Source organism: Cyprinus carpio, chromosome A20 (assembly GCF_018340385.1).
Source record: "Cyprinus carpio isolate SPL01 chromosome A20, ASM1834038v1, whole genome shotgun sequence".
Classification (NCBI taxonomy): domain Eukaryota; kingdom Metazoa; phylum Chordata; class Actinopteri; order Cypriniformes; family Cyprinidae; genus Cyprinus; species Cyprinus carpio.
In genome coordinates, this window is record NC_056591.1 from 6,826,379 (window position 1) to 6,847,927 (window position 21,549).

The 21,549-nt window shown below is 35.6% G+C and overlaps 1 protein-coding gene across 1 annotated transcript in view; it reads left to right on the forward strand.

Annotated features, from left to right (window-relative positions):
• The window catches only part of LOC109060238 (leucine-rich repeat-containing protein 52-like), a 28,146-nt gene extending 7,283 nt beyond the window's left edge, over nt 1-20,863 (forward strand). Inside the window, exon 2 of the mRNA XM_042777500.1 lies at nt 19,427-20,863. Coding sequence (XP_042633434.1) covers nt 19,427-19,761 — 335 coding nt within the window. The 3' untranslated portion in view covers nt 19,762-20,863. The remainder of the gene's footprint in view (nt 1-19,426) is intronic.
• Nucleotides 20,864-21,549: the final 686 nt, after the last annotated feature.

The window sequence follows — 21,549 nt, forward strand, 5'->3', positions numbered from 1 at the left end:
TATGGTTTGTTAGGATAGGACTACATTTGACCGAGATACAACTACTTGAAAATCTGGAATCTGAGGGTGCAAAAAAATCTAAATATTGAAAAAGTTGTCCAAATGAAGTTCTTAGCTAAGCATATTACTAATCAAAAATTAAGTTTTAATATTTTTACAGTATGTATGAAATATACAAAATATCTTTATTAGAACATGATCTTTACTTAATATCCTAATGATTTTTGGCATAAAAGAAAAATCAATAATTTTGACCCATACAATGTTTTTTTGGCTATTGCTAAAAATATACCCCACCGACTTAAGACTGGTTTTATGGTCCAGGGTCACATATATCACAGTGCAGGATAGTTGCTGACTCCCCAGTGAAGGGTTTGGGACTGTGCGGGACATAATTTTTCTAGGTCTATAAAGTCTGCAAATTCCATCTGGGCTTGGTCATTACATTTCTTCTACAGCAACAATAAACACAGACCAATAGCAGCTCTGTTATGATGTTTTATGTTTTCTGGCTTGATTCATTTTGTGTTTGTAGGTGTGCGTATGTGTTGTGTGTGTGTTTGTTCTCATATCTCTGTTCTCTATTTGTCCTGGGCCTCGGAGAGCCACCGTTTTTCATTAACTCACACACTGAAGGCTTCCTCCTTTGGGGATACCTCTGCTCCAGTTGTTTAGTGTGAGTTTGTGTGAAGTGTGTTGTCTTGTGCTGAGAAACTAAGTTTCACCAACTTTCAGAGTTCAGATGAAGTTTTACACCAAATAAACTTAGGCTTCATAACACAAACATTCAATTTGAGTTGAAAAGCAGTTTCATGCTGCTCTCTGCATCCGTGTTTTTGTTCTGTAACGTGCTGAAGTGTTGACACATGGATATGGGTGTTTGGATGATCAGATGTGAGAGGTAATTGTGAGTCCTCTGGCATAGTAAATGCAGCGTATGGGAGTGTGGGTGTTGCATACTGAGTGGATGCAGAGGCATGTGGCGACGCCAGATGCTTCTGCTAATAGGGTCTGATTTAAAGGCAAGCCTGGGGCGCACGGTGAGTTCGTTAAGTGCCGCCTCATTCTGTGGGCACTAAGCTCTGAAAAATGAATGCGACAATTGTCCGTAGTATGTTTAAAGACATCATTTACACTATTGAGTATGTGACAAATACACTTAACAAATACAGTTTATAAAATAGCAACTATTTGTCAGAGGATAGCCTAATATACCAGTAACAGTTTGTTTACACTTTATAGGGTTTCACTGGAATGGAGAGTGATCAGGTGAAGAATATTGAAATAGAGCTTGTTTCTGTGAAATGGGGCATCAAGTGCAACCTTAGAATTATACTACTGGTTAAAATTTGGACACTTTTAAATGTTTTTGAAAGAAATCAAGGAGAGCTGCATTTATTTATTTGAAAGAAAAAAAAGCAGTTAAACAGTCATGCAAAATATATATATATTTTTTTATTTTAATGTTTTAAAATGTCATTTATTCCTGTGATGCAAAGCTGAATGATCAGCATCATTGCCCCAGTCGTCAGTGTCACATGATCCTTCAGAAATCATTCTAATATGCTGCTCAAGAAACATTTCTGATTATTATCAATGTTAAAAACCATTGGGATGCTTAATATTTTTTGTGCAAACCATGATGTACTACCATTCAAAAGTTTGGGGATTTTCTTTTAAACAAAAATAAGTGAATACTTCAGAGGACCAAAAAAATACAAAAAACATCAAAATAAAAAAAAAAATCATACAATTTGAACTTTCTGTTCATCAAAGAATCCTTTTGAACTTTCTGTTCATCAAAGAAAACACAAAAAAACAAACACACACACAAACAGAAAAGATATAATAAAAACAGACACACACACACACACATTAAGATATAATAAAAACAGTTTTCAATATTGCTAAGAATCATTATAAATAATCAGCATATAAGAATGACTTCTGTAGGATCATGTAACACTGAAGACTGGAGTAATGATGCTGAAAATTCAGCTTATAATGTATTCAAATAAAAAAGTTATTTTAAATTATAATATTATATTTCACAGTTTTAATGTTTTTACTGTGTTTTTGATTAAATAAATGCAGCCTTGGTGAACATAAGAGACTTTTGACTGAATTAATTACCTGACACGAAATACAGTATTTCATGACAAATTGCAATTTCTTAAAGTATTTTGTACGAAAAGAAAAAGACAGTTGCATTTTGTCAGCACAAAAGTATAGGGTCAGCACTTCATTTAGTGCACAGAATTTGAAAGAAAAAACTGTAGTGCCTGCATTAATTCAAGTTCTTTTTAATTTGTGCACACAATGAATTCGCATTTCATTTAATAAAAACACTTTTTGGGAACAAAATGCACTCAGCAGGTCACAGTGGCTCCTTGACACATGTATTGCATTGACTCTTTATTAGAGGAATTTAGCAATTAAAATAACAAAATAAACACAGAATCCACCTATACAAACTATACACACAGTTCACTCAATAAACGACACAAAATATCAAATATCTCACCAATCCAAACATAACAATTTTTTTATTTTTTTGTTTGTTTGTTTGTTTGTTTGTTTTTTGAGAAAACAAAGTCATTTTTATAAAGTCCCAGGCTGCTAAAATCAGCATGTCAGCCAAAAACTATTTGTTGAATTTTCCCTTTGAGAAAGAAAACTAGAAGAAAACTAAGGAATATTAAACAAAGAATATTTTAGTTGTTTTTGACCATACAATGAAAGACAAAGTGCACGAGGGTACGAGTCCAATGAAATATGAGTCACAATTAAAGAGCTTAAAGACTTGTAGCTGAAATGCCATGGTTGCTTGGGTTTAGAGTAGGTAGACACGTTATTTTCAAACACAATAGAACATAACGTTTTTTCCCGTCACTTAACAGACATTTAATTTCTGGACTGGCGTGATACGTAAAACAAACAGTTTAATAATAAAACATAGCTATGTGTCGTAAATTATGCATAAAGCACGGTAATATCATTTTGCAGAAATGTTGCCATAGTCATGTTTTCCCAGTGAGCGCTTTATGTCAACCAGTGTCTCTTCCTGTCTAAGTGGGCGGCTCTTGGCTAGAATAAGCTGCGATGTGGAACAGACTTTATGCTGATAGTCAAAAGTGTGGCTACACAGGACTACTGACAAGCACAGAATAAAAATGCTCATTTTTTGACTGGTGAATTGTGGCAGTTCATTGTATACCTCTCACTGCTTAAGTCTATAGGGAGCAGAACTTGTAACCAAGGGTCTCATCAGGATATGAAAGATTACTGCTGGCTCATCATCTATTGCACCTCATAATAAATTAGCGCAGGCGATTTGATTGTGTATAATTGTGATGTAGTGTGTCAGAACGCATTATGATATTTCTTAGCGGCTCTATTGTTTGTGGATCATCTACTGGAGAGGTGACGGTTCTCCTCATTGTCAGCACTTTCACAGTGTTGACTAACAGAGCAAGAGAGGAAGAAACTGTGAGGGAGAAACAGGACCATCTGACAGAACAGCATTCTTCCTGATTGACACTCACCCAGAAGACTTTATTTCAGTCTGACGTCATCAAAATCACCTAATGTCTGAGACATATTAGCTCCGGTCCAAACTCTATAGTGAGCTGCCTACCTATGCAACATGTTAGACTTGGAATAGACAGAAAGACTATTCCAAACAGAAGGCTGTAAAATTGTGCTCACTTATATAATACCTTGTTTTGTCCAAATTCCAAGGCAGCACCGCACATAAACGTCATCGGTAAGGCAGTCCACTAGGGGGAGCCTATACTAGGATGCTTTTGGCAATTGTTTGTGTGACAATATTAAGAGGAAAAAATGTTACGAAGGAATACATGAGGACATTTTAAAGAAGGATTTACTCACCATTTGAAACATTTCAACTTAGCTGTTTTTTGCTCTGAATATTTAATAAAAGTATAAGTTCATTTTAGTTGTACTTCGTAAGAGTTCATTTATTGCTTGGTTTGTTAATTTTCTTCATTTTTGTCGAGCATATACAAAAGTCTGTAAGATTTAAGTCTCTTATACTTACCAAGGCTGCATTTATTTGATCAAAAATGTAGTAATGCTTTAAAATATTATTACAATTTGAAATAATTGTTTTCTACTTTGAAACATTTTATAGTCATTTTAATATGCTGATTTGGTGATCAAAAAGCATGTCTTGTTATTTTCAGTTGAAATATTTTTTTTTTTTTTTTGATGAAAAGAAAGAACAAAAGAAGATCAGTTTAATGCATCCTTGCTGAATAACAGTATTAATTTCTTTTCTTTTTTTAATGTACAGTAGTATATCTGATGGAGCTAAACTTACTTTTGGGCACTTCTGACATGAGACGTGAATTATGCTGTGAGTGAATGACAGGATTCGAAGACTAATTGTCTGAACAAATGAACGCCATTTAATAATATAAAAGATACACAAAACATGCTCGTAACTGAATTATTGTAGTATTTACTTAGATAATAATGACGTTGTATTCTGAACTGCAGCATATAGTCAGAAGATCTGTATTATACTAATCTCATAACCGGTATGCTTTGTACCGCATATTGCATATATGACTTAGAAGGACGATAGATTAGTCCCATGACCTCCATCCATACTGGAAAAAGTGACTGAATGCCCTTAACCTCACGTGTCCTCTGATAGCTGAAGTATATGTGTCTACGGTTGTGTATGTGTACGTGTGAGTTTTTTGAGGGGGCAGATCTGGAGAGAGTATTAGATTCATATCTGCAGCAGTGAGTGCGATGCCTTCCAGCAAGCGCTGTTTGAAGGGAAAGAGAGCAGCAGTTAATGTCACTGAATGCTTGTGTTGTTCTCTGCAGTACGGTATTGCTTTCCCTCTGTCCCAGTCCCTTGATTTTTAAACCCTGTTATTCGCTCTGTCTTGCCCTGGTGAAGTGCACTGATTGGCTGAAGGGTATCTGGTCCGGCCAGGCTCATAGGCACAGAGCCAAAGAAGTGGGCGGTCTCAGGATGAGAGTTAAATATTCATGAAGAACGGGATCAAAGCACAAAGAGAAAAAACGAGTCAGTAGCAATAGACAGAAATATAGATAAGGAAACAAATATACAGAAGTGGAACGTTATGGCTTTTAGAAGGTCTTATAAAGCTTAGATCATTTGTAGATACCTTCTGTTATTTTCTCTGCTAGTCATTCGTTGTCATGATGTAGATGTGGTTTTTAGATGTGACACAAGTGTGTGATGTGTTTGTCAATGACCTCAGCATACGCCGTAGTAGCTCATACTCTGCAGACTCAAAGGAGGGTCACCAGACAGATGCTGAATGTAATCTACCTCAGCTGTTGTCATTGGTAGGAGTGAATGATATGTTCTCAAGGGCTTGCTGTGTGTGTTCCTTTATTTAGTATACCTGCAGTTGACATTCAGGAGAGTTTTACACCACTGTTGTAGTCCAGTCTGAATTCTCCTTACCAAATTATAAAATATTGTCATTCTCCTCAAATAAAAAGCGACAAAAGTATCACATTTTGTACACGGCAGGTGTAGACATTCACACTGTACTACAAGGTCATTGGAGGACAAATGAAATACAGCACAGTATCACAAAACCATACACATCTGTGATTTACACCAAAAAAAAAAAAAAAAAAACACAACAGGGCTGAACCCACTTTATAAAGAGCTGCTGCATGAGCTAATTCCTGCACAATAATTTTCTCTCCACTACACACTTATCAGAAAGTCCATCCACAGTGAGATTCAGGATGAGAGTGGGAAAAAGTCTCCCACCTCCCAGCACTTCATCCTCTTAAAGATTAACATATGCAATTACATAATTAGTGGGCTTTAAAAATAGCAGGGTGCTCTCCTGAATGTATTTGAACTCACCCATGTTAGATTAATACATGCACTGTTGTTAGAGAACTTTATTAGGCATGTTTAGAAAATGCTGCCATTTAGGGAACATAAATGGGAAATTAGTCATTTTAGGTTAATGTGTGTCATTTTCTTAATATTCATTTATTTAATTGTTTTCTTCTATTAACTTTTAATGCATCATATAGTATTACTTTACTATAGTTACTTTAATTTATTAGTTTTTTTAATAGTTTCATTTATTAGTTTTTAGTTATTTTATTTATTTATTTTTTTAAGTTCTTCTAAAAGCATGGAAAGAACTTGAGTTGAATGCTTCCAAAAAGTGTGCCCAAGACATTTTATTAGTATCTTGGTATGGAAGAAGTAAATTCAAGGTTTAAACATCGTCAAGCCCAGGTCCTGAGCCACAAACAGGTGCATGTGAGTTCTGTTCTGTGTTTGGCAGGAAAGAACGCAGGCATCTGATATTTGACAGCCGTTACACATGCTGTGTGTTGATGCTCCCAAACATACTGACGTCCCTACCAGGCTTTTTAACTAGAAAGAATGTGCTTGCTCACCTGTATGTTTTTTTTTTTTTCTTTTTTTTTTTTTTGGTGAACAATATGCAAGAAACAACAACACCAACAGACTAGTAATAAACCAGACTGGACTAGCCTAGAAATTCATTCTATGCTGAAGTTGACTGCGCTGGTAACTGGTGGGCAGGCCATCGTGAGGATTTAGTCATGAAAGCCACGGAAACACAGAGATATTCATGAATCATGTTTTAGATGATGTCATTTTTCCCGAAGCACATTTTAATAAGCATTGAACTGCCAGCACACCTTTTATATTTTTGATATGTATTAAAAGAAACTGTAAATCCGAAGCACATTTTAAAGCTAAGCATTGAACTGTGTAGAACATCCCTGTTAGAAAATGCATTAGTGTAGAGCAGCATATACTGAAAAAAAAAAAATTATCAGAGGAACATCCCTGTTAGAAAATGCATTAGTGTAGAGCAGCATATACTGTATAGAAAAACAGTGCTGCTGATTCATCAAACAATATGTATTTTTCCAATCTATTATTACAAAACTATAAACATTAATTTAAAAAATATATAAATACAAAACATTAAAAATGCAGTTTATTCATACAATGACTTATATCTCTTCTATGATTAGCATTTTAGTTATTTATATTTTTCTGTTTCAAATAAATATTATATAATATCATAATGAGGAAAATTATAAGAATTCTTAATTTAGTTTGGCTTAATTTTTTTTTATAGATATAACATATACAAAACTGCTTCACAGCTTATTAGAATGAATGATTTGTACAGCGAATGAATGAGCTTATATTCATTCATTCTGATAAGCTGTGAAGCATAATAAAATTCGAACCCCTATTTGAGTCTGCCAAACAAAACCCTTATTAATATTTGAACTGTATAATAAAATTCGAACCCCTATTTGAGTCTGCCAAACCAAAGTCAATAATAATAAAATCTATAAATACACAAAAAAATAAAAAATTATTTTTTTTATACGTCATACTTCAATATTTAATATATAACAAACACACAAAACCCACAAAAAAAAATTTATAAAAATTAAAAAAAAAAAATTGTGATTAAAATATGTAAGGAGGTGTAAGGAAAATCTTACTTTATTTATTTATTTATTTATTTATAAATAAATTTATTTTTGCCACTTTAAAAAAGCAAAATTATTTCCTCAATACTTATTTATTTATTTATTTATTTATTTATACTTTTTATACCATGATATGATTTAGAATCAATTAAGTAAAACCTTTCTTGAAAATGGTTTCAAAGTTTCTCCATGAATAAAAAAAGCACATTTCTAATAATATATTTTAAAAATATAATATATTTTTAAAAGATTTTGCATTTTCTTCATAATGCACTCTTATATGTCATTGACAATCATACAAAGGCAATGAAAATTCATGAAGAAGTGAAAAAAAAGCATCACTTTTCCTCATCCTGAAACTAATTGGCGGTTAACTAACACTCCCTGAACCATTACCTAATCATTAGCTGTTTTCCAGTTTCTTTCAGAGACTGTAATCAGCAAATGCACCTTACGGGAGTTTGACAATAACCTGCATAAATATTGTAGCGGCTGAAGCAAGACTAATGATAAAGCCGCAGGGCGTTCTTTAATTGAGGGTGACAGGACAGTCTCTACCCTGCACACTCAGCATTATCGACACTAACCTTGAGCAAAAGTGTCACACAACAGTTAAATGAATAATTCACAGCCATTAACACCACTGTGGCACTTCAGTTAACTTATTGCTGAATAGAGAAATGTTTGTTTTTGTCTTTAAAGGTACAGTTCACCCCAAAATATCTGCTTTTGTGTTCCACAGAGGAAATAAAGTCAGGTTTGGGATGAGATGACAGTGAGTAAACTATGACAGATTGTTCATTTTTGGCTGAACGATCCTTTTAAGTGAACTTAACATTTGTCGAATGTATGATATTACATACAAGAGACCTTTCCAATCTTTTATTGTTTAAGTCCCTTGAAGAAACGTTTGAAAAACACTGATGAAAAGAACTTGAGTCATCAGTTCTCTGTCAGACAGATGGTTATGGATATCATTTCTCTCTGTCTGGTAGTCACCTGCTGTTCACATGTCTGCAAAATGAAATCTGCTCAAATAATTACACAGTCCCTTTCAAGACCTGCCACCTGCCACCTGCACCTTTCCAGAACTTTATGTCCGATAACAGTTAAAAACATCACGGCTCCAGAGACCTAAAATAATTAGCATCTTTGAAGGAAATGCTGATGATAAAACAAGACACTATAACAGCGTTTGTCTGACACACTTAATCAGGCTTTTGCAAATGGCAGCAGATGTTCCATTACATTTCTTCCATCATAGTAGCAGGTGTCTATAATAAAAATAATGAAAATAACGATATGATGAAAGCTTCCTGTAGACAGCACAGCATCTGTGGAGCGTTTCCTGTAAGGAACTGGCAGATACAGAGGATGTTGCTCTGATTCACTGTGGGTATGTGTGTGTGAAGGTATGTGACAGCTTTGACTGGAACATTAGCATCACTACGTCCTTCTGCTACTAATAATGAAGAACTAATGATCTAATTAGGCTGAGGGTACACTTTTTGGCCGTACCAATTAACGGTTCCAGCACCCTGAGGATCCGTTTTTTTTTTTTTTTTTTTTTTTTTTATGCGTGCATGTTTTAAAAAGTGAGATACTATACTATATTTATTCAGATTATACAATCAAAATTATAAAATTAAGTCCCTGCTGAAAAAAAACAACAACAACAACTAAAACCAGTGCTGGTTGGTTTTAGGGGGAATGCCTCATCAAAAAAAAAGTGAAATCATAAAAATCATTATAATAATACAAAAAATGGGACAGGAGGAAAAATTATATTTAAAATGCTTTTGCTTTTACACTCCGTAGGTCATCAATGTGCTAGTGTACTCCTATGACTCATCCTAATCCTATGACTCAATAATTTGTCTTTACTAATTTGTCCCTCCTTGCAATGCCACTAAAAATCTGATTTGCAGTGGCAAGTAAATCATGTTCAACAGCTTTGAAGTAAGCTAAAGGCTATTCTCTATTTGAAAAGGGAATTAGCCCTTCACTAGTTTCTGTGGGTGAAATGTCAGTAAAGGAAAGAAATCTACTTAAAGGTGAATTGTCTTATTTCTGTCAAGCATCACAAAACAGAACAATAGTTTTATTAGAACGTCTGCCATTAGTTAGAAAAACATATTGCTGAGTATTACAGAACACACAACACCTTTAAAGGGGTCATATGATGCAATTTAAATTTTTCCTTTCTCTTTGGAGTGTTACAAGCTCTTGGTGCATAAAGAAGATCTGTAAAGTTACAAACACTCAAGTCTCAAATCCAAAGAGATATTCTTTATAAAAGTTAAGAGTCAACCACACCCTCCTAAAATGGCTCGTTCAAACACGCCCCCACATATCTACGTCACTATGTGGAAATATTTGCGTAATGCCGCCCAAATATACATAAAAAAAAAAAAGACATAGATACAGAAACAGCAGTGTTTGAAGCAGTCATGTCAGGGAGATGCTGTGTGTATCTAGGCGAAAGCAAAAGCACTTTATTTGGCCATTAAAGCATGTCAGCATATTCTGTTATACCAAATACACAAAATAATGATCTTTAAAAAAGCATCATATGTCCCCTTTAAGTTAATAAATGTGTTTACTGTATAAAAGAATAAATCATGAATGTAGGGAAGAAAAATCACCATGAGATTGTGATTGTTTCTTCTAAACAGCAATGATATCAAATGAAGATGAAGCAATAGGAGGAAAAAAATGAGAGAAGAAAACAAAGATTTTTCCAAATGTATTTTAGGGCTATAAAAGTTAATGTATTAACTTAAAATTTGTATGAACATGTTTAACATATTGCCAAATTTGGTTATTTTAATTATTGCATTCTGCTTTCTAAAGACTGGTCAGAAAAAAAAATATTGTTTATGATTAGTGCTGTTGATTAATATATATACAGGTGCATCTCAATAAATTAGAATGTCGCGGAAAAGTTCATTTATTTCAGTAATTCGACTTAAATTGTGAAACTCGTGTATTAAATAAATTCAATGCACACAGACTGAAGTAGTTTAAGTCTTTGGTTCTTTTAATTGTGATGATTTTGGCTCACATTTAACAAAAACCCACCATTATTTTAATTTTTATTTTTTTGTGGAAAAACTCAATGTCTTATGATTAATAAGTTAAAGTGAAACATAAAATAAACAAACCAGAGTTTAATTTAATTAGCTATGAAAAGCAGATGTATGAAAAGGACCTCGGTAGAAATCGCTTCCTGGGAAGGGGGGTTCCCCCTCGGCTGAAATCGAGTTCGGGGGGTTGGGTGGTGTGCTTACCAGAGTTGAGGGGGCACATTGACCTAGGTGGCGCCGACGCAGGTATGCAGCTATATGAAGCGGGATGGATGGACAGACAGTCCCCTCACAAGGTGTTCAAACTCCAATTTGCAGCTCTATTTACCCTAGCGGTACCCAAGACATTTGAAGAAGGCATATCTGACAGGACTGTCCCCGGTGGCATTGCCGGGAGTGACCCCTTTCTGAGACCATAATTACTTCAGCTGACTGAAGCTGTATGAGTAGGCAGGATGTCACTCTCTGTTCAGGTTTATCTGGCTGCCATTAAACCCATGCAGGGTGTTCCATGAAAATAGTTCCCCCTCTGCCCAGTCTTCTCACAGGCTCATACTCAGTAGAGCAGTGCGTTTTGCTACCCTGTTAATTTTTAGTCAAAGAACCTAGTGGGACGTTAAAGAACAGGCTTCTAGGTTAATGTTGCATGCTGCTGATGCCCCTTGTTCATGTTTGATTATCTTTAAAAAATCCCTTAGATATTTTTTCAAGTACATAGTGCTTTCTAGAATGGTGCTTGGCATTGCAAAATTATCCGGCACAATGCTGGACTGTCACTAGACTTAGGTGTTACGAGTTTATAAGAATTGCTAGGATGTTCTTGGTGGTTGCTAGGCTGTTGTTAGGTGGTTTATAGGTTACTAGCCCAAGGCAAAAGAACCCATGCCCATTTCTCTATTATATTCTGTTTTTGCTTATAATTTGTAATCTGTTCTGTATTTCATTACTTATGGTTTACATTTTTATTTTTTGAAGAAATGTTTATGTGGAATGAAATTTCATGTGTGTGTGTGTGTGTGTGTGTGTGTGTGTGTAAACTGTGATGCTTTTTTTCATTTAGGAATCTATGATGACTAGAAGTTTCAAAACAACAGCATTTCTGTCATGACAACTCTCAGAGACTTTAGCAATATAAATGGCAATGTTAATGTGTTTGGTCTTGGCAGAACAGATCTGCTACGCTGCTGCTTCTGTGGCAAAACAAAGTACAGAGACTTGCTACTGGCAATACATCCACAGACATGCTGCTGTGAGCATGTGGAAAATACTGCTGCTGCACATATAACATATATGAAATAACCCCCATAAATAACATGAAATTAGCCGTAGCAGATCTATACAGGTGGAGCTGGGGAAGGTGGAGGGTTTCTGAAGCATACTGCAACTGCTACAGCAAGCACTAGCCAAGTATCTGAATGTTGAGCAGCTGATTGGCTGCTGATATGAAAAGAACCAATCAGCTGTGCCATGTGAATAATGATGTCATTATGTGAGATTGAGGTAGAACCTATCGACCTGCGCCATCTAGAGTTTCATGACAGAATTTTGTATTTATTTGAAATAAAAATCTATGTAACATTATAAATCTCTTTACTGTCACTTTTGATCAATTTAATGCATTCTTGATTAATAAAAGTATTAAAAACTATCTTACAGACCCCAAACTTTTGAACTATATAGACAAAAGTATAGGCTCAACTGACTATTACACTGAAAGGGACTTTAATGACATTGCATTCTAAATACAGACATTTTGATTGGAGAAAATGATATAGAGTTGTTCGCTCCTTTGCAGTGATAACAGCTTCCACTCTCCTGGGAAGGCTTTCCACAAGACTTTAGAGTGTTTCTTTGGGAATAGCTGCTCATTCATCCAGTAGAGCATTTGTGAGGTCAATCACTGATGTTGGATGAGTCCACACATACACTTAATGAAGTGTACAGGGCTTAGATTTTTACAGCTGTAATAATGTCCAATTTCGAACATCAAGAAAAATAGCTGTACCTCTGGGGTGAGGGAAAATGGTGACTTGTGGGTAATTTGACGGCGTGCACAGTGAGATTATCTCTGTAATGACACATTCTGAGCAATCTAATGAGCAATCAACCTCTTTCAGCGTGTGTGTGTCACAGATGATGACGCAAGAGACCGTGGTTTGAACTAATATGCCCTTGAGAAAAGAAGGATGGATGGAGAGAGGAAAAAAGAATAAGAAAGAGAGGCTAATTATAGAGGGAGGAGGACAGATTACACATAAATGACAGAGTTATGGTTATGGGACTTTAGATATTGAGAGCGAGTGATGTGTCCTCACACACAGAAACCCCTCTAGTCTGGGATGTAATGTAAGGTCATACTTTGGGCAAGGGTTTGAGAAATGTGTGTGTGTGTGTGTGTGTGTGTGTGTGTGTGTGTGTGTGTGTGTTGTCACATTCTATTTGCATCTTGGTTCGTTCATTGAAAATTCCTTTCTGTATTAATCTCATTCTATTTGCATCTTGGTTCGTTCATTGAAAATGCTTTCTGTATTAATCTCTGATTCATGCAGCGCTTCAATAACGACACTAAGAAACACATTCATTTCTGTCACCACAGTGCTTCCTTTCAGACCAAACCATATCAGCCCTAGTGCATGTGCCTGAAACACAGCCAAATATAGCTTGTGTGTGTACGCTCATGCAATCTAATGTCCTGTCAGTATGAACTCAAATAGTCTTATGAATGCTTAAATCGAAGCATGGATGTGCGTGACAGAAAAGAGACTTACAAGCTCCTTGTTCTGCCATGTGCTATTAGGAAAAGAGTTATGTTATAGAGCTAATTGGAAAACGTTATTGCCTTTAAGTCCTCATGCTTTTAACATGGCTATTTATTATGTGTTGCCAAATATACCTTAGATTTAGGGGTGTGCAATATATATTGTCTAAGATAATCAGGGGCGCCGCTATGGTTTCTGGGCCCACTGAACAACATATTGACTCAGGCCCCCTCCGTATCGGACCCCCCATCAACATCAAACACTCTCTTGTCAGGTCTCCCAGCCAGTTCTATCAAACCTCTGCAGCTAATCCAGAATGCAGCAGCAAGAGTAGTCTTTAACGAGGCGAAAAGAGCATGTCACACCTTTGGTCATTCATTTACACTGGCTACCAATAGCTGCGCGCACTAAATTCAAGGCATTGATGTGTGCCTACAAAACAACCACCGGCTCGGCACCCCTTTGCCTAAATTCACTACTGTAGACTTATGTGCCCTTCATAAGTTTTCATTCTGCCACCCTAAAGAGGCACAAAATCACTTTCACCGTCTTTTACCTTAACTGTTCCCTGCTGGTAGAATGACCTGCCCAACTCAATCTGATCGGCTGGGTCTCTAGCCATCTTCAAGAAAAGGCTAAAGACACATCTCATCTACACTTGACCCTCTAACACTAGAACTCTCCATTCTATTTCCATTCTATATACTTGTTTTCTTTTTAATTATTATGAAAAAAAAAAAATTAACTTGACCCCTCTAACCCACCAGCTCTATCTGTTCTATCTCTATATCTATATTGATAAAAAAAACATCACATAACATTTAAAACTCCTGCACAAAAAAAATTTGTTATTTAAGCTGTAGATTTGTCCAGAATTATCCTTCGCACCTTGATTGCATCTTGAAGGACACTGAAAGTTCAGACTTGATCTTTTTATGATCGGACTACTCTCTGTTATAAAAACCATACCTCCACAGAGCACTCATTTAAGATACCATGTGGCTAATATAAAAACACAGAGCACCTCAGATAGTTCCACATTTTCCTCATTTGTCCTGGTATTACCTCATGGCTCATATGACTGTAGTAGGAGACCAACTTGACAGCAAATAATGCACAGAGGTCGCAGTGTCTCTACTGGGGCAGGTGGTTGTTCCTGGCCCAGTTCACAGGGTACGGGACACACTAATCATCATAATGACTTGCATAATGTCTGTCTGCTATTTTTGCCTGTATGGGAGAAGATTAGTTACCTGTAATCCCTGTCTTTAGCACCAGGTGGTCTTTTCCACGCTTCTCCATTGAACATGGGTCAGATGTTGGGTTTTGTGTATGTACATGTTTCTAGGCAAACAAGCCTAATGGAAAGCTTGAGGGATTCTAATGTTTTTGTTATTTGGAACTAATTGCGAACTCACCCTATTGGAAAATATTTTCAAAATCTAGAAAATAGATATAGCAAGTACATAAAAAGTAATTCCATTAGTTCCTTTGTGATTTCATCAGTGACATTAAACAATTGTTAATTGCATTTCTTGAGACTATCCAACATATTTGAATGGACTAGAATGAGATTTGAAAGTGCTGAATGGAAAATTTTCAACAAATAGCAAATTAAAATTTATATACAGTCTGATTTTGTGGTTCTCAAACAGGGGAATTAGCAAACTTCCAAAGGGGCCACATGACTTAAAATTATATATATAAAATAATAAAACTTAAACACCTACATTCCTTATAACAACTGTTTTATTATTATTTCAGAATTCTGAAACTTATTTTAATATTAAAGGGCTCATATGATGCTATTTCAATTTTTCCTTTCTCTTTGGAGTGTTACAAGCTCTTGGCGTATAGAGAAGATCTGTAAAGTCGCAAAGACTCAAGTTTCAAATCCAAAGAGATATTCTTTATAAAAGTTAAGAGTCAACCATGTCCTCCTAAAATGTCTAATTCTAACACGCTCCACATGTCTACGCCATGATGTGGGAAGATTTGCATAATGCCACCCAAATGTTCACGCAAAGAAAGAACGCCTCTGGCATGTTGTGGAGACTCTGTGTGTTTTGTTGTGAAAGTGAAGCTATTTTGTTTGGCATTCCAAAGGAGGACACAACTAGAAATCAGTGGTTAAGTTGTATTTACAACACTGTTCCAGAACAGTTCAACCCAAATATGGAAGGCTTAAAATTCTTTTTAAGGGGTCACAGACTGACTGACTGCTCAAATTATGGATTGTGAACATTTTATTGCAGGGCTTAACAATAAGGATTTTTCTGCTTGCCCTGTCAGGCTGTAATTTTCACATTGACAAAAAACAATATAAATATTAATATAAATATTGATGAATAATAATAAATATTATAATATACATTAAACAATTCAAGTGTATTTGTATTGTGCTTTTTATTATACAATTGATGCAAAGCAACTTTACAGAAAATTAAGTTTCTACAATATTTAGTAGTAGCTTATCAGTGGTGACTGTCAGTTTATGTTAGGTGGGGCATAGAGGAGAAGCAATAATGTACAGTATGTGGAAAATAATGTTTTTTTTTGTTTGTTTTGTTTTTTTTTTTACCTTAAACCACATTAACGTCATTGCATTACACCAAATACACAAAATAATGTTATTTTTAGCAGCGTCATATGACACCTTTAAAACTTATTTTAATATGGACATTCCTAGTTTCTGTGAATTGTAAAACATTTTGAAACGCAAGCATGTGTTTGTCTCAGGTATCCAAACCACCTCAACTAAATCATCTGGCATTTTAAATACTTGGTTTAAAGGTCATCTGAGTTTGACGTGATTTTTAAAGAAACTTTATACATCATGCTTGACTGGTGCCTGCTTTGCGTGTGAGCCAGTTCTTTTTTTTGGGGGGGGGGGGGTTAATTTTAATTAAAACATAATGAAGTGTGCTGTCAACTCACTGAGTTTTGAAGTACATTTGGCTGGTCAAGGTGCTCATTAAATCTCTGCTGAATGCAGGACTCTTTCCAGGACAATCAAACCCAGTGATGACTTATTGCCACCACTATTCTCTCACAGTATCTTCTCTTCTTTGTAATGAAGGAATTGGTGGTTTTTGATTATAGGTGAAGCAGCATAATTTCTCCTAACAACTCACACTGCCAAACAACCAGACATCAGTTAATAAGACAAAAGAAACTGAGTGGAATGTTAAAAAGACAAATTAATTTTTTTCATTATTATTACATACCCACTGTATGTAATGATAAACTGAGGATCTCAGAAGTTGAGCTGTGGCCGGCCTCAGTCTCAATATGAGTGTGTTTGTGGGTCATTCTGTCAGGCTGATATGTTGAGCTGACAGGCTGATGCTCTGCTGGGCTCAGACTTAAAGATGGAGATGATGGTTACTGGCCTGTTTCTTCCTCAGGGCCACTACTGGTGGGATCAAGACACTGTATGTGTGTGTGCGTGTTTTTGTGACATATCAGGACACAACTTTGTATAATGACATGGGTATGACACAGGTATTACAAGGAGAGGGTGACTTATGAGGACATAACCCATGTCCCCATTTTTCAAAACGCTTACTGTATAAACAGTACAGAATGAGTTTTTTTGAGAAAGTTAAAATGCACAATGTTTCCTGTAAGGGGTAGGGTTAGGTGTAGGGTTGGTGTAGGGCAATAGCACATACAGTTTGTAAAGTATAAAAACCATTATGCCTATGGAATGTCCCCACAATTCACAAAAACAAACATGCATGTGTGTGTGTGTGTGTGTGTGTGTGTGTGTGTGTGTGTGTGTGTGTGTGTGTGTGTGTGTGTGTGTGTGTGTGTGACAGAGAGGATGAAATTGTGTCAGAATAAAAGACAAGAAACAAAACTTGAGCACGTTAAATAGCAAACATCTTGTTTTTTTAGGTTTTAGGACACTTGCTAACATGTATATGCATAAATAAACACTCATATTATGAATCATAAACATATCTGTATTTATTGGTAACAACTTTTCCAAAAGGTTCCGTTCAGACTGATGTTCCAGATCAGTGTTAATTTTGGCAGACGTTTTTGATTTAGTCTTAGTCTTAGTCTTGAGACGAAAATGCTTAATAGTCTTAGTCACATTTTAGGTCATTTGAGTCTTTCATAGTTTTAGTCTAGTTTTAGTCGACGAAAAGTCATTGCATTTTAGTCAACTTTTAGTCACTACTTTTAGTCAATAGTTTTAGCCAAACTGTAGTTACCAAAATTTATTTTGGAAGTGATTTTATATGTAGTTTTTCAAATTAAGATAATCATTAATTCTTCTCTCTTTAGACCAAATAAATTAAGCTTATGAGAAATTTGAATCAAGGACTGAATTTGGAAAATCTTGAATAAATTATGAAAATTTTCATTTTTGGGTGAACTTTCTCTTTAAGTGAAAAAGGAGCAACTTATAAAAATAGTATTTGTCTTATTGTGCTTCTTTAAATATATATATATATATATATATAAAGAAACACAATAAGACAAATACAATAGAGATACAAATTAAACTCATTTTTCAGATACTGTAGGTTTTACTTAACATGTATACATTTATTTAACATCTTTTGTTGGTTAACATTAATGACAGATAGGTATTTAATTTGGAATGCTGTCCTTTTAAGACGGAAGGCATGCATAAAATACTGACACACGTTCAGTTTTCACCCCACCTGTTCACGTTCACTTAATCCATAACCTATTGTATTTACGTTAGATACTCTACACGATAAACATTTAGACTGCTTTGTGTGTATTTGAGCACTGAGAACTGATCGCGCGCTGTATATGAGAACTGAGGAAGTGGAGCGTGACAGAGAGAACACTTCTATCAGCGTGATTCAGCCTATCCCGCCTTCACTAACTTTAAGTTAATCGACAACGAACTGTGCCTCCCGGGAAAAACGGGACGTCTGGTTACCTTATCCCTACCCCTTCAGGTGCTGAGGCCATTGTTTCAGATCGCTAGTTCGCGTTTTTGTAGTCTATCCATCCACTGCGGCTGCCTGCTATACTGACTAGATATTAAAACGGCCCTTATCCGATCGCAATCCAATGACAGGGGCGCACATTTTGAAAGACAAAAGCCTATAGGATGCATTTTGAATGTCCGGTAGTCCTCAAATAACATTATAGTCCGGTCTCGTCTAGTTAACGAAGACGCGGCATAAATTTCGTCATAATTTCTTCATCAGATATTATTTTTAGCTCGTCAACGTCTCGTCTTTGTCACAGAAAAAATGTTCGTTAACGAATATTTTTCGTCGTCGTCTTCGTTAACGAAATTAACACTGTTCCAGATCACTGCTCGTTTTATAAGAAAACAATGACGATTTTAATAATTTTTTATATTGGTACATTTATATAAATGTACTTACACATGAATCACAGTTGTGTGAAACAGACAGTGTACATACAAATTAGTAAGATATTTCTTTGTTCATAACACCATTCTAATTACAAAATCATAAACATCATCATGTTTCGTCATTCCCATCTAGCACCTATGAGTACATAATATATTAATATTCTTATATGCCTACGTTTTTTTCAGCATCATTATTCCAGTCTTCAGTGTCACATGATTCTTTATATATATATATATTTTCAGTGTCACATGATTCTTTAAAAGTCATTTTAATATTATGCTAATTTACAGTTCAAACCAGCATCATTATTCCAGTCTTCAGTGTCACATGATTCTTTAAAAGTCATTTTAATATTATGCTAATTTACAGTTCAAACGTAGTTAATGTAATTAGTAATGTTGACAACTGCTTAATATTTTTTTTTTTTTGTGGAAACTGTGATACTTTTTATTCAGGATTCTTTAGTGAATATAAAGTGAATATTTAAAAAGACTGCATTTGTTTAAAATATAAATTTTTGTCATATAATAAATGTCTTTACTGTCACGTCTGATCAACGTAATGCATTCTTATTGAATAAAAGTATTATATATATATTATAATATCTTGCAAAGCAAAAATCTTAGATTGTTGCTGTCCTACCCTCATTCTCACCCATCCACTCCTCTCACTTCCTGTCTAGATGAGGGGCAGACGGTGTGCCAGGGGCCGCCGGACATGCTAGGTCAGCGCCTGGCGGAGCTGGGCATGCAGCTGAGATCGGAATGCCACCAGGGCCTGGGTTACTGGGACTACCTGTTCTTCATCGCCATCGGCTTTGTCATCTTCAGTGCCGGGACAGTGTCGGCGTGGGTGATGGGCATACTCATGGTTCTGTACGAGCGCTACAGCAAGAGGAAGAGCGAGGAGTTTGACAGCGAGGACGAGGAGGAGACAGTCACCCGAGGGGCAGGAAGTGGAGGAGGAGGGGGTAACCATGGCAATGGGGACCTGAGAAAACCAGGCATGCAGGTGTGACCAGAGGACATAGGGATGCTAGGAAATCTTTGATGAAAAGAGAGCAAGCTGCGGACAGAGAAAAGGAGTTTCCTTCAAGAGGTTTTAAGTGCACTTTTTTTAGAATGTGTCAACATTAGTTTTAGTTTAAGAGAAGGGCAGGACAGACAGATTAGATTTATTTCTATTCTTATAGGTGGACTCAGACAGACAGACAGACAGAGAGACAATTTAGAGGGACACAGTGAACTTGCAGCTGGAAAATGTTGCTGTTTCTGACAGATCTGAGGGTGGATCTTGGTTAAATGCATAGAAATAATGCTCACACACACACACACACACACACACACACCAAAAAAACACTCTCCCCAGTGTTAGTAATGTAATTGGGGCAGGGTGATAACACTGTGTTTCACACTTAATAGAGAAACCATGAGAAGTAAAGAAAAGGAAAAAAAAGATAGGTAGAGAGGCTTGGAGACTTGTCCAGTAATCTCAGCTTTTATTTACTAGCTCGGTCAAAGAAAGTAATGTAAATGGAGGATATACAAGGCAGTCTCTCAAGACTCATGCAGTGTGAAATGAATGAATAGAAGATGGAAGACTTTTCTACACTGTCTACACTCCAACTCCATGGAAGGCTTAAAATTCTTTTTAAGGGGTCACAGACTGACTGACTGCTCAAATGATTGATTGAGAACATTTTATTGCAGGGCTTAACAATAAGGTTTTTTCTGCTTGCCCTGTCAGGCTGTTATTTGACAAAAAACAATATAAATATTAATATAAATATTTTACATTTTACATTATATTATTATAATTATAATTATAATACATTTAAAAAAATATAAAAAGTTTTTTTAAAGAATTAATTCAGCAAGGATGTATCATGATCCATCAATGTATCATGATTTCCACAAGAATATTAAGAAGCACAACTGTGTTCACCATTAAAAATAAAAATTGATAAGCATTAATAAGTAATCATATTATTATAGCAAATCATATTAAAATGATTTCTGAATGATCATGTGACACTGAAGACTGGAGTAAAGATGCTGAAAATTCAGCTTCGCATCGCAGGAATAAATTACATTTCAGACTCTTGTAATGAAAAAAACACTTATTTAAAATTGTATTAATATTTAACAGTATTGCTGTTTTCACTGTATTTTTTATCAAATAAATGCAGCCACAGTGAGCATAAAAGACTTATTTCAAAAACATTTTTTTTTAATCCAAATTTTCAATATATGGATCAGCACAATTTACTACATTATTCAGTATATATATTCACACAGTATTCACACAAATATTCAATATTCACACAAAACCAAATGTTCAAGTTTGCAAGGGATAAAACCATGTGTGTAACAGCACAGCACTGGCCCAACAGAGCAAGTAAACTGTCCAGAAACCTTCTCACTGGCCCCAGGCCATCGTACCATCCTTATTGTTGAGCCTTGTATCGGATTGGGACATTATTGATCTCAGTAAGCCTGTATGCACTGCACCGAAAAGCCTTACATACAAGATGTAACCAGTCCAGCAATAACACCTCCAATTTATGTGTGTGCTGATAGCAAAACACTAAAAGAGCATGGCACAGAATCAGAAACCATCTATCCAAACTGTGTGTGTGTGTGTGTGTGTGTGTGTGTGTGTGTGTGTGTGTGTGTGTGTGTGTGTGTGTGTGAGTGCATGTGGCTCGCCGCAGCAAAACTGCTATTGGTAGGGAAGAATTAAGTATGTCAGCATTCTGTAATTTTGGCAAGGCTTTAATTTTTATTTAATCAAATGTTATTCCTC